Below are 12,330 nucleotides of genomic sequence, written 5' to 3' on the forward strand. Positions count from 1 at the left end.
CCCTCTGGGGCACCTGGCATTGGCCACTGTCGGTAGACAGGATACTGGGCTAGATGGACCTTTGGTCTGACCTGGTACGGCCTTTCTTATGTTCTTATGACCTTGAGAGGTCATCTAGTCCAGTCCCCTGCATTCAAGGCAAGGCTAAGTATTATCAGTTCTTAAAGTCTCATCTCAGAAGCACACACCCAATGAATCAATTCCATAGAACCTTGCTAGATGGAAAGGCTGCATGGCTAGGTTGACACCGAACTGGGTCAAGGCTTGATCACCCAAGCCATCTTTGAGCCAGGGAAGTAGCAGTGAGCACACAACACGAGTCACAACGTTTGGTGTGGGCAAGAGAGTGATGAAAATATGAGTGGCGGTGTCTGAAAGACAGAGTTATGTGACTTGTGACTCACACGCATGTGCATGATCTGTACTAATCAGCAATATCCTCGGGTACCAGTTAGCCCCATGGCATGCAGACAGGTCAACTGTTGTGTGCAAGCACTTGTGGTTGTGAAAACAGCTTGCACGCTGTGACAGAGAAGACACATGTGCCACGGAGCACAAGCTGGGTTTGAGCTGGCGGAGCAAGCTGGCACCGCGAGGGAACCCAAAATGGAGACAAAGGCTTGTGTGTTAACATGTCGTGAGTGGCGGGGGCAGACCTGGGGCTTCAGCGCGGAGAGGAGCAGATGCTGGGATCTTATCCTGTCTGTGCTGGGATCTGTGGCCACCAATGCAGTCCAGACGATCCCCGAGGCAAGGGGGCTAACCCCACACTATGGGTTTGCTGGGGGCTAACTCCAACATGGCCAGGCCCTGAGCCCAGGTGTGCTGGGCACTGCAACTCAAGACAAACCCTAGTGGTTGGGATCTGCCAGCTGGTTGATGTGAGGTGGGGGGATACGGGCAAGGCTGTGCCCTGAGAGCCTCCCCCCGACCAAACTCAAACCCAAACCCAAAGAGGTGCTCAGGGGAACCCCATCGGCCCGGAACCAAAGTGCGGCGCAGCGAGTTCCCAGCCGGAGCGGGAGCGGGGGCGGACTACCCTCCGGAAGTGCCCGGCGGAGGGTTCTTCTGCTGGATGTGCCTGCCGGCCGGGGGCTGAGGCCGAGGGAGTCGCCAGGGTCCGGGCTCGGCGGGATGGTCCGGAGCCGCTCCAGGTCCCCCCCGCGGAGGGGTGAGTGCCTGGGGAGAGGGGCGGAGATACTGGGGCACCCCCTGCAATGGGGGAGGGGGGGGTCTCAGATGCACCGTCCGCCCTGGGGTGGGACCCGCTGGTCCGCGGTCTACGGCGGGGTGGGAGGTAAACACGTCCCTGGAGTAGGGGAAAGAGCCCTTGATCTTTGCCCTGGGGGTCAATGGACGCTCCCCCCCCCAGCGAGAAGAGGGGGACTCAGATTCCGGTGGGGGGGGTGTCAATGGAACCTTGCCCCCTCCCCCCCCCCCCGAGAGAAGGGCAGGTGTACAAATCCTTGCCCAGGGTATGTGTAAATGGGAGATAGTACCCGCATTATCCAGAGAGCGGATCTCTGTTGGGGGGGGGTATTACCCCACCAAGAAAGGCAGGATTTCTCTGATCTCTGCCCTGATATGGGGGTGGGGGGGAGTCAGAGATCGCTCGGCAGCAAGGGAAGGGACCCCGTGAAGCCAGATAACGGGGTAAAGGGGACACCTACTTGCATACGGGGGGTAACAGGGGAGCTTTGCCTCCCTCCAGTAGAGGGGATTTCTGATCCCTACCCTGATACAAGGGTGGAGGGGAGATGCACCGCAAAGCAAAGGAAGGGAGCATGCTGTTAAAGGAATGGAAATAAGCCTGACCTAGAATCCAATCCACCTGTGGCAGTGGATCGCTGACCAAGATCTTGTCTGTTAGGAGGGATGGTCCCTATTTTTATTTTAGTAATAGAGCCTTAACCGTTTTTCCTCTCTTTGCCTCTGAAAAGTTCAACTCAGAATTTTGCAACAAGTACTGTCATGTGTCCCTCGTCTTTCCTTCTTTGCTCTTGTTGCTCTTAGGACAATCCTCTTTACCCCTGAGGAAGTCTTGAGGTTTAGGGGATGGAAGAAATCCCTTCCCCCTTTTTTTAGTTTAGTCGTAGCTAAACATAGGGGTTTACTGAAACTATAACAAGGATGATGACAGTTCTAGCTAGCCACCACTAATCAGCACCCCCACTTGTTTCCCCAATCATGGCTTCTTTCAGAACGTAGGCGCTCTCGTTCTGCATCCCGGGAGAGGGAGAGGAGGCGACGGGAGCGTTCGAGGTCCCGGGAGAGGGACAGGAGGAGGAGTCGTTCCCGTTCCCCACACAGGAGGCGATCCAGGTGAGGAGAAAATATCTGAATTCTCTGAAGGCAATAAGCAGAGCTTCTAGTTGACAGCCCCATTCCCCCACTGTTCCTATTGGTGTCATTCTTACAGTGATATCAACAGGGTACTAGTGTCCCTTGATGTGGGAAATGGGGCACGCTGAAGGGAAGAAAAAACAATTCTAGAGTCAGACAGATCTTACTATTAGGGGGCTCTTTACTAATATTCAGCCTGTGTTGTCCTTTACTTAACTAGGGCAAATGTGATGAAATTATGCTGCCTTGTATTGATTGATTGTTTGTTTTGGAGTGCATTAGCACCTGTGGTCTCTTGTCATGGGTCAGGGCTCCGTTGTGCTAGGTGCTTTACAAACGCAGAACAAAAAGATGGTCCCTGCCCCAAAGAGTTTACAGTCTAAGGATAAGATGAGTCAACAGATAGTGTTTCCTTGTGCGCCCCCTCTGCCTGTATCTAAGACAGTGCCAGCCATTGTAACACCACATAACCATTATTCTACTTCCTGGGTGTCACACGAAAAGCTGTAGGTGGGATTGTAGTTGAGTATTGTTGTTGGATTGAAATCTGTACTTGTGTGAAATTCTAGGTCCCCGAGACGGCACAGATCCAGCTCTTCTTCCCCGTCCCGGCAGAAGGAAAGGCGAGAGGATGAAAAGAAAGAAAACAAAGACGCTAAAAGCAAAGAGCATCAGATCACCGGTAACAGAGCAGAGTCCTAATCTTGGGAAGCAAAGCTGGCTATTGGGGCTTTGTGTTTATCTTACCTTGATGTGTGGAGAACCAGTTAAAATCTAGTGGACCTAAATAAAATTGGTAAATGGAGTAGATGCCCGTGAAAATGAGGGCCTCTGGAACTGCATAAGCCAGGATTACTAAAGGCAGGTGCTAGTCAAATTTTACCTCGATTTTCCTTTCCCATCTGTGAGTGCACCCCAGTCCTGGACCCGTGCAACCCTTTTTAATAATACTTTGCCCCCTTAGGCCCCACTCCATGTGCTTAATCATAGTTAATGCACAAAAAACGTTCTAGAAGAGATATGAAACCTCATGCTTCAGGGCACAATTCAGTCACTAACTAGTAGGAGTTAGGATGTGACCTTCTTGTGCGGCAGATCATCTCATGATGCCTACTGTAGGATTTCTGGCATTTTCCTCTGAAGCATCTGGTGCTGGCCACTGTCCAAGACAGGATACAGAACTAGATACACCTTGGGTCTGATTGAATCTGGCAACTCTAGTATTTCTGCAATTGGTTCTTCAGGGGCAGGCATTTGCAGCTTCATGGAGGCCCATTAACTGCAAAGGGACTCCATGCAGACCTAAGAGTCAGCCCTTACAGATTTGATCCCAAGATCTAAGGCCTGACAGTGTCTTTAATCTAAGAGGATCTCTAATCACTTTACAAAGGTTAATGAATTAGGCAGCACACACACAGGATGAGGTAGTAGTTGTGGTTTGCCTGATATTGTGCAGCCCATCCAAAGTGCCATATTGTGGGTGGGGGGACGACAATGACTCTTGTCTGCATTCCTAACAAAGCAGTTCACTTTCCTCTGTCATCTGAGATACTTTATTTTAAAGCAAAACTTAGCCAGTATCTTAAGTGTATGTGTAAAAACCAAAAAAGAAATTGAAACCACAGTGTCTCCCCTAGAGGAGGTTTCCCTTCTATTTTCTGTTGCCTCCTGTCATTGTATGCTTCTAGTTATATATCTCTGTCTGGCTAAATTGCCAGCTCCTGAGTGCTGGGATCGTGCATGCCTATTCATCTGTAAAACACCATGCACATGTGTGGTAACTAATACATTAGTAAGACTGAGATTAAAAATAAATCTAAATTTCCTTGTGCTCTTCTTGCTGTTCTCTTTGCTCAGTTCTCCGCTAGCTCAAGGGTCTCAAACACTGTAGGGGAATGTTTGTTTTTTTTCTTTGGCATTTAAAAGCAAATGAACTTGGGAATATTTTTATCATATACTGTAAAAACAAACATCTGCGAAACCTCAATTTTTGGGCCATATCTGACCTTGCGTTGTTCCTCTACCCCCTGGACCAGTTTTCTGTTCCAGAGCTGTGTTTGGGCAGACCAGAGAGCCAGTTTTGCAATACACATAATGCTTTTGTCACATGCACAAATCTTTATTCCTTACCTTCCTAATCAGCACGTTCAATAAGTTTCCATCGAGTGCCTGGTAATTTTTCCTAGTATTGTATTTCATATCCCTCTTGTATCTCTGTCTTTTCAGAAGAAGATATGGAAGGCAAAACAGAGGAGGAAATTGAGATGATGAAAACAATGGGATTTGCATCCTTTGACACAACAAAAGTGAGTGGACTGTTCCATAGAACTTGAGTGAAAAGTCATGGCCTTTTTCTTGATTATATTTACAATTCATTCTTGGGTATAGCCGAGCTATCTTGGTAAGTTTAGGAAAATCCTTTACAAGAGGATGGAGGAAGGTTAGCTGTTTTACCGTAACATTAAATCTCTCGATGCTACAGGGCTGTGTCTCAGCTTTTGAATTTGTCAGTAAGTGGCAAGAAATAACTCATCAGTGTGTTGAAATGTTGCGTCGGAAGAGTATTGTCGATAGGAACTACAGAAGAGAGCCAGTATTCATCTTATAATACAGAATTAGCATGGGAAGTCAACATACTGGTCGTGATTGGCAGCCCTGCCCCTTGGGCTGTGAGCCCCTGGGCCCTCACAAGATAAGTAAGGTGGGGCCAAGTCAGTGTTGTGCTGGGACAGAGGGAGTGTTGCCCTGGAACTTGAACAGATACCCCAGTGTGGTGCTGTGTTTCTAATGGTACTGGCTTTCAGGTGACATGTTAAACCCTTTGGGTTTCCTAGGGAGCAGGGCTTCCTATATTGGCTTCTATTGTGGAAAAATGGGTATGTCTTGATTTTATTTTCTTGTTGCTTGCCTCTGCTGCTTTTAATCAGCTAGCTCCTGGCTATTAGTTGCAGAGCTTGGATCAGTCCTTTAGCATGACTCTGTACTTCTCCCTAAGGGTGTGATCCTGCAAACACTTAATACTGATCATAGTATTTACTACCCTATTGGCGCTAATTGAATCATAACTGTAGTATCTCTCTATACACCACTCACGCTATAGAGTCTGAGCACCTTGTAATCATTATTTGCCCCTCAGAACTCGCCTGGGAGGGAGGGTGGTATCATCCCTATCTTACAGATGAGGCACTGCGGCACACAGAGGTTAAGTGACTTGCCCAGGGTCACACAGGAAGCCTGCAGCTGAGCCAGAAATTGAGCCCGGGTCTCCTGAGTCACAGACAAGTGCCCTATCCACTAAACCATCCTTCCTATTCCTGATGGATACTAAGGTGCCTTTTACTCAGAGCCCTGGGAAGGCCTGGTTACAATGCATAAAAACATGTTCCAACAGTGTCTCCTATCCATGCTACAGCCTTGGTTAGACAAAGCTGTATCCTGCCACTGTTCTTTATGGAAGCAGATGGGAGTTAACACTGAGCTTTGTAATATGATGTGACCCTAGGCAAGTGATTAGGTCTGTAGTTATTGCTTCTGAAAAGGGGGGTTGCTTTTAGTTCCATGCATCTTCATTGTAAGACTAACCTGGCAAAGACCTAGAAAGTTGCTACTAACTGGTTTCAACTTACATGCAGTGTTGTTGTAGGCTTCAGGTCTGTGTAAGCTTGAAAGCGCGTCTCGCTCGCCAACAGAAGTTGGTCCAATAAGAGACAATACCGCACCCACCTTGTCTCTGGTTTCAAGTTGGCTTTCTTAAGAATGACATACACTGGGTTAGATGTGCTGATCCCAGCTCCACAACCTGTGCCCTTGTCTGTGCCTCTTACTGAACAGTTCTCTGTAAAACACACTGAATTTTGGAGCTCTCTTTCCCATTGTATCTTTCAGGGGAAGAAAGTGGATGGCTCTGTAAATGCCTACGCTATAAACGTGTCACAGAAGAGAAAGTACAGGTTTGTGTTTCTACCACTTGGACAGACTTGCTTTGATTTGGAGGCTGTAATATCTGATGTCTGCATGGGTATGTTGGAGGAGACGTAATTTCTTTTCCAGGACAATCTGATTCAGAGAAGGCTTTGTAGTCCTGGTGAGAAGTGTGGCGGTCTCTAGGTTTATTGACTGAGAGGTCATTCTCATTTGCGTTGAGGAGTGCTTGTTGATTTTACATCTAAGCAGTTGTTATACACTACTCAAAACAGTTATGTTTCTTGCCTCTAGTTTCTCTAAAGCTCCATGGCTAATGGAGAGAGGAGTGAACCAAAGAACAAAGGTGCACTCGCTCCCTGTTTCAATATATGCAACTTTGTACAGCGCTCAGATGCTGCGGCAATAAACGTTCTGTAAATACTTGGCTAGAGTGGTACAGAATGTCACTGCAGCCCTGGGAATCTTCTCCCTCTGCTTCTTGTAACTACTTAAAAAATGTAGCCTACCTTCTCTTTTGTACACCCTGCATCTCTAAGTTAAACCTAAGCACCTGTGAAATGTACTGTATTGATGGCCCTGGGGACTGAAGTCCTTTAGCCATTGAACACGAACAGCCTGGCAACAGCATGGTAAGCTTCCAGACCAATGTGCCTCACTGGATCTGCACTAGAATCTTTTCCAGACCAATGTGCCTAACTGGATCTGCACTAGAATCTTTTGCCAATATAACAGGAGTGTGCTGTCTGTTTTGTCAATATTTCTAAACTGGCAAAAGCCCTACTGCAGATCCAGTTATACTGGCATAAAAGTGCCTTTGTCGGTATAACTTATTTTGCTCACTACCTCAGGAAAAGCTATACTGGCAAAGCGCCCCCTGCCCTCCCTCTGTTTTTGTTTTTTGGCCAATATAAGCTCAATCTAGACTTGGAGGGTTTGCTGGTGTAGACCTGACCGTAGTGATTAGCTCCAGTGGTTGGGTGAGTTCTCCATGGCTCATCCAATCATGACTTCTTTGCTGAGACTCCCATCAGACATGCCAGTTAGTGCCAATCCTCTTTGGTATGTCTCGAGAACACCCAGCTCATGTCACACAAGGAACGGACAAGCTGTCGTAGAGTGGCAGCAGCGTTCTGTCCCAGCCAACCTGTGCTGGATTTCCATCAGCACTTTAAAAAAACACCAATCCCATATGAGTAGGTTGGAGCCCCTAAAGCTCATCACAAGTACAGACAATTAAGTTCTAACTATGCTGATTTCTTTCCCCTCATCACAGGCAGTACATGAACAGAAAAGGCGGATTCAACAGACCGTTGGATTTTATTGCCTGATGTCTAGTCTTGTTACCTGTGAAGAATGACCTCTGGAGCATGAATGGTTAACATTTTGTCTCGCTATGACTTGTGTGTGTGCTGGGATCTCAGAGACAGGAACTCAGCTTCTCACCGTAAAACGAAATCAGCTTATTTATGAGAGTCCAGAAACACTTGCTTTGCCTCCTAGGAAGAGAGGGTAAAAATGATGCTTTCTAGAAACGTTGGGTTTGAATATGTTCAGGCCTGTTTTGTTCCCTGTCAGGACTTTCCTGTTAGATGTATTATTTTTCATTTCTTCTATGAGTTTTTTTTTTAAATAACTAAATATTGTCAGTTACAATAAAAACCAGTATATATTTACTCCCACCCCATAATTAAAATATGATGGTGTTGCTCAGGAATAAAGCACCAGAGAGGAGGCTGTTGGAGATATGTCTGGGCAATTTTTTTCCTGTCAAACAGAGGGATAAATCACTCTGAAGATAAATCTGGTTTAGGGTTTAAAACAGAAACAGGATTATTTTGAAAGTGTGCTCATGGGAGAATCTCAGGGAGCCACGCTGTCTCTAATGTTGAAAGAGAATTGTTTTCCTAATTTAAGATCTCTCCCTCCCCCCTCCTCCTTACTTTTCACTTATCCCTTTCCTTACTAGTTAATAATCAAAGTTGTCCGGAACTACCGAGTAGGATAGTATAGCATAGTGGCAAAGGGTTGCAGTGAGTTTACTTACTATTTGGCTTGGATAAACATACCGTGTTGGAATAGTCTTTAGTTTTCATATTTGTTTACAGATTTCTTACTTAAAATTCTTCTTGAGGCTGATTCTTCTCTGAGCAAAGTTTGGAGGTAAATCTGGGTTATATTAAAGACCCAGAGGTGAAACATTTAACGCCTTCCGCTTTCATTGCTTACTATGCATCTAGATTATTTTTATAAACAACCTTTTCCAAAGGCCATGGTTTATTTGCTGTTCCATTTCACACACATACCAGCAGGTGGCAGCACATGCAGGGGCTGATTTCAAGAGGTGGGTTAAAACTTATTCATCGTGGTAGACCACATGCCCATTTGACATAAAGTGCCTAATGAACATCTCTGCTCCCATTCACAATCATGTACACCTCTCCCATTCGTGATTACATAACGTCCCTGTGGCAAATACTGCCATTACTTACATGGCAAAGGAACATTTGAAAAGTGCTGCGTGTATATTAGCTTTTCTTCATTCAATAAGTAGTGTTTGTCCTTCTTTGAAAAATATTAATCATGTTCTCTATTATTCTTCATCTCCTCTCTCCAATTTGTCTGTGGGACCAGTCTGCTGTCTCTGAACCATCAGCATCTGATCCTAAAGCACTTGTGGACTGAGGTTTTGGGAACGTCTGATCAGAAGTTTGATAACTCTCATGTGATGCAAATAGCTAAAATCTCTTGCATACATGTACCTTTTAACCTCCGAGACGTGGATAGCAAATAGCCTTTGCCTTAGATGACTTGTTTTTCTTTTTTAATCATGCTCAGTATTCATGCCTTGGCAAGTGAGATCCTTTCCTAAAGCTGCTCCGCTACTCCAGCCCTCACATTTTATCACAGCTTTTCCTGTAGCCTCCATGACCATTGACAAGCAAAACATGATTTTATATTTTCCTTTCCCCCAACTAATCTGACAGAGGGAACAATCCAGATTAAAGTCACATGTGCAACCCTGCAATGACCTAGAATGGCATTAGAATTTGTTCAGCTCACACAAATAAATGTAGGGACCTAACACTAGCAGGATGCTAACATGCCACGCAGGCAGAAAACACTCGGGCCAAGCACAATCTGAACCCTGGCAATGGACACTGTTGCCATCTGAAATTGGGCAGGCAAAACCGATAAATAAAGGTAGGCCAGAGCCTGTTTAAAACAGTGAGTAAAGATTGTACTGCATATGACAGAAGACTGGGGAAGTTGACAGCCTGCAGTGTAGAACTGCCAGTCATTAGATGAGGAGGAAGAAGATTTTCAAAGGCACAAATAAGTTTCAGGTGTTCAGCTAAAGCCTGTAGAAAATCTAAATCTCTAACATAATTTGTGCTGGCTTTTGAAATATTTTCCCATTTGGAAGATTCTGTTTTACATGAGGATGATGATATTCCCCCACCCCAAAACACAACCACAGGAGAGATTAAGATGTTCTGTTAAAGCTCATGCCTAATTCTTAATCTCAGTCAGGATTCCAGTTTTCTACTGGGCCTATGACAATCAGAGATTAAAGCAGCCTAGAGGTGAGCGCAGTGTCTTTATTCCAAGGCTTTATCCTACCATAAGTCTTGATTAGCAAAATATAGCGGAAGGCCAGGCAGAGGCCTCTTTTTTGCTGACCTCTGATAAATTCCCTCTGGTTGCCTGAGCCATGTCAAGTTAGCAGGATGTGAAATACAGTATTACTACCTTAAATCCTTTACTGATTGAATAAAAACCAGTCATTAGCAAGTGTCTGGTTGTCCTAGAACAACATATCCTGATTTTAAGATGAATTTTTCACCCGCTCATCTAAACCTAGGAGGTGACTGCTGCCTGAGGGCCTCCATACCAGTGCAGAAACAAATGCTCCTAGTGAAGCACTAACTTATCTTCTCTGTGTATTAGAATCACGTGATGCTTCTCTGGGAGATCATTGTCCTGCATGTCTCACTGGGGTGTGGGCTAGGACTAAAGCAACTCCAGCAGTCCTTCCATAACAATCTAAAATAGCTTAATTCCAGGTGTTTCAGGAATTCACCTGCAGTTAACATTGTACTTCTCCCCCAACACTGCTAGCCACCTGCTTAGAGATGTAGCTTATCCTGACATTGTCCTTGGAAAAACTGAAGGACTGGAAGCCATGGTATTATTTTCAAAATAAGAGAAGATGGCTTGCTATGCCCTCTGTCACAGCAGGAAATCCCCAATTCAAGCAACATGGTTAATAGATGCCTAGGGACCTTCACTAATGTATATTCCTACTAGCTATCAGAGTAATATTGAGCCTCTACTGTGATGTTGCCTAACTAGGTATGCTAGAACCTACTGAGTTAGTGAAAGTGTAGTAGCATTATCAGCTGGAAGAAAACATACAAATTCTGACATTCTTGCTTAGAGGTTGGGTAGACAGTGCTCTGGAGAAGCAGAAATGAAGAGAAGGTGGTAACAGGCTGGGATACACAGGGGAAAAGGAAAAACAAAACCAAGAATAGGTGAGAGGAGAGAGGCACAATTAGAAATGACCATTCTGTGAGGTTAGCAAGAGTCTCAGGGGAAAGCAAATATTTGAAATAGATGAAAAATAGCAAAATGAGTCTGGAGGCAATACAGACACTGAAAAAGACCAAGACACTAAGCTTAAATAGGAGGAAAAGTGGAGGCAAGCAAGCAGGAAAGAAGGAGAAAAGGCAGGCATAGTAAGTTTTTGTGCAGACATGTTTGCTTTAAACAGTATTTAACTGTGACTTAATGGTAGTTCAGCTGTTTGCAGCAACATCAAACATGCTCTTCCCTGGTGTTTGGAAAGAGGAAATTGACAATCTTTGGCTGTGGAAGGTTCCCCCTACTCTTTGAAAAGAGCAGAGGTAACCTGCCTTTCTCTGTTGCTTTAACTGAATGCTATTTTCTGTGGTTGCTTTTTATGGCTCCATTTACTGATTGCTGCTTTAAAAATGGATCTGAAATGTAGTTGTCCCTCATTTACATGTGGAGGTTAGGGTCAGTGAGGCAAATGTTAGCCTTCTTGTCTGAATGCTGTAGGCAAGAGAACACCTGCCAGTCACTTCTGATCATGTAAAAGTTGTTTGTGTATTTCCTTTGTACATGAAGTCATGATATGATAGGACATGGTTTGATTTACAAGAACAGAAACAAAGCATGTACAGCAATCTATGTTTTATTATTATGTTGCCAGTTAAATGGTCGAACTACTGTTTAGATTTATATGTCAGGGTTCATGCCATAGGGTCAAGTTGCAAACCCCCAGTAACAGGTGATTTCTTGGGAGGCTGGTCTGACAATATCAGTGTGTGCTAATTGTTTGAATGAATTTACCAAGTTGGAGCCTTCTCCATGCCTATCATGCCCTGTTCTACTGTATGCACCTTTACCAGCATAGTTCAGCTTTGCATTCTCACCAATGGTGGCAGAAGTGTTTGAAGCAGCCTTTCCCCAGAGCAGGTCTGACTTTGTGCCCATGAGCATGAAGCAGGTAGTACTGGCATATCAGCACAGGGCAAGGAGAAGCCACCTAGACAACCAGTTCTAAAAAACCTGAAGGGCTAGTGCTAGCGATGCACAACCCGATGGGAGTTCCTGATCTATACCTAGAGAATAATAGAAAGGGAGGGATGCACTAAAGCCTTGCAAAACATCATGCCAAAGCCCTCCCACGGGAGTCCTGTGATGCTCTGTTGTAAAAGGGTGGGGATAGCTCCTTTTTCTTTCTGGGTGGCCTTTTGTTTTGTCTAATCATCAGTGTTCCACTGTACATGTCTGCAGCTATATCCCCCACTGCATCCAGCCACCTGGGCCGTCCATCTTCCTTCTATACTCCCTATATCTTATGTACTGTCTCCACCTTGCATCTCTCTCTGCCCCCTCGAATCCAGCCCTTTGTATCCCCTCCCTGCATTCCCTCTTTTCTCTCCCTCCCTTGCACCTTGGAATTTCCTGGTCCTTGCACCCTCCCTGCATTGTTAGGCTCCAAAGCCTGACACCTGGCCCCAGGGGCCTTGTCCC

The 12,330-nt window shown here is 45.5% G+C and overlaps 1 protein-coding gene across 2 annotated transcripts; it reads left to right on the top strand.

Moving 5' to 3' along the window:
* The first annotated feature begins 1,009 nt into the window (after positions 1-1,009).
* Positions 1,010-11,477, top strand: SNRNP27 (small nuclear ribonucleoprotein U4/U6.U5 subunit 27). Of its 2 annotated transcripts, XM_065584397.1 has the most exons (7): positions 1,010-1,171; positions 2,202-2,322; positions 2,913-3,025; positions 4,570-4,649; positions 5,178-5,219; positions 6,229-6,293; positions 7,541-11,477. In XM_065584397.1, the coding sequence occupies exons 1-7, from the start codon at positions 1,135-1,137 to the stop codon at positions 7,593-7,595; spliced, it is 513 nt and encodes a 170-aa protein (XP_065440469.1). In that variant the 5' UTR covers positions 1,010-1,134; the 3' UTR covers positions 7,596-11,477. The 2 variants fall into 2 exon arrangements, with proteins under 2 accessions (XP_065440469.1, XP_065440470.1); XM_065584398.1 differs by lacking the exon at positions 5,178-5,219.
* Positions 11,478-12,330: the final 853 nt, after the last annotated feature.

The sequence above is a fragment of the Chrysemys picta genome, chromosome 2, assembly GCF_011386835.1.
Source record: "Chrysemys picta bellii isolate R12L10 chromosome 2, ASM1138683v2, whole genome shotgun sequence".
Classification (NCBI taxonomy): domain Eukaryota; kingdom Metazoa; phylum Chordata; order Testudines; family Emydidae; genus Chrysemys; species Chrysemys picta.

Coding starts and splice junctions, on each gene's coding strand:
- SNRNP27 (XM_065584397.1), top strand. CDS start 1,135: ATGGTCCGGAGCCGCTCCAGGTCCCCCCCGCGGAGGG. Junction 2,323..2,912: donor CCACACAGGAGGCGATCCAG/GTGAGGAGAAAA, acceptor GTGAAATTCTAG/GTCCCCGAGACGGCACAGAT. Junction 5,220..6,228: donor CTTCTATTGTGGAAAAATGG/GTATGTCTTGAT, acceptor TGTATCTTTCAG/GGGAAGAAAGTGGATGGCTC.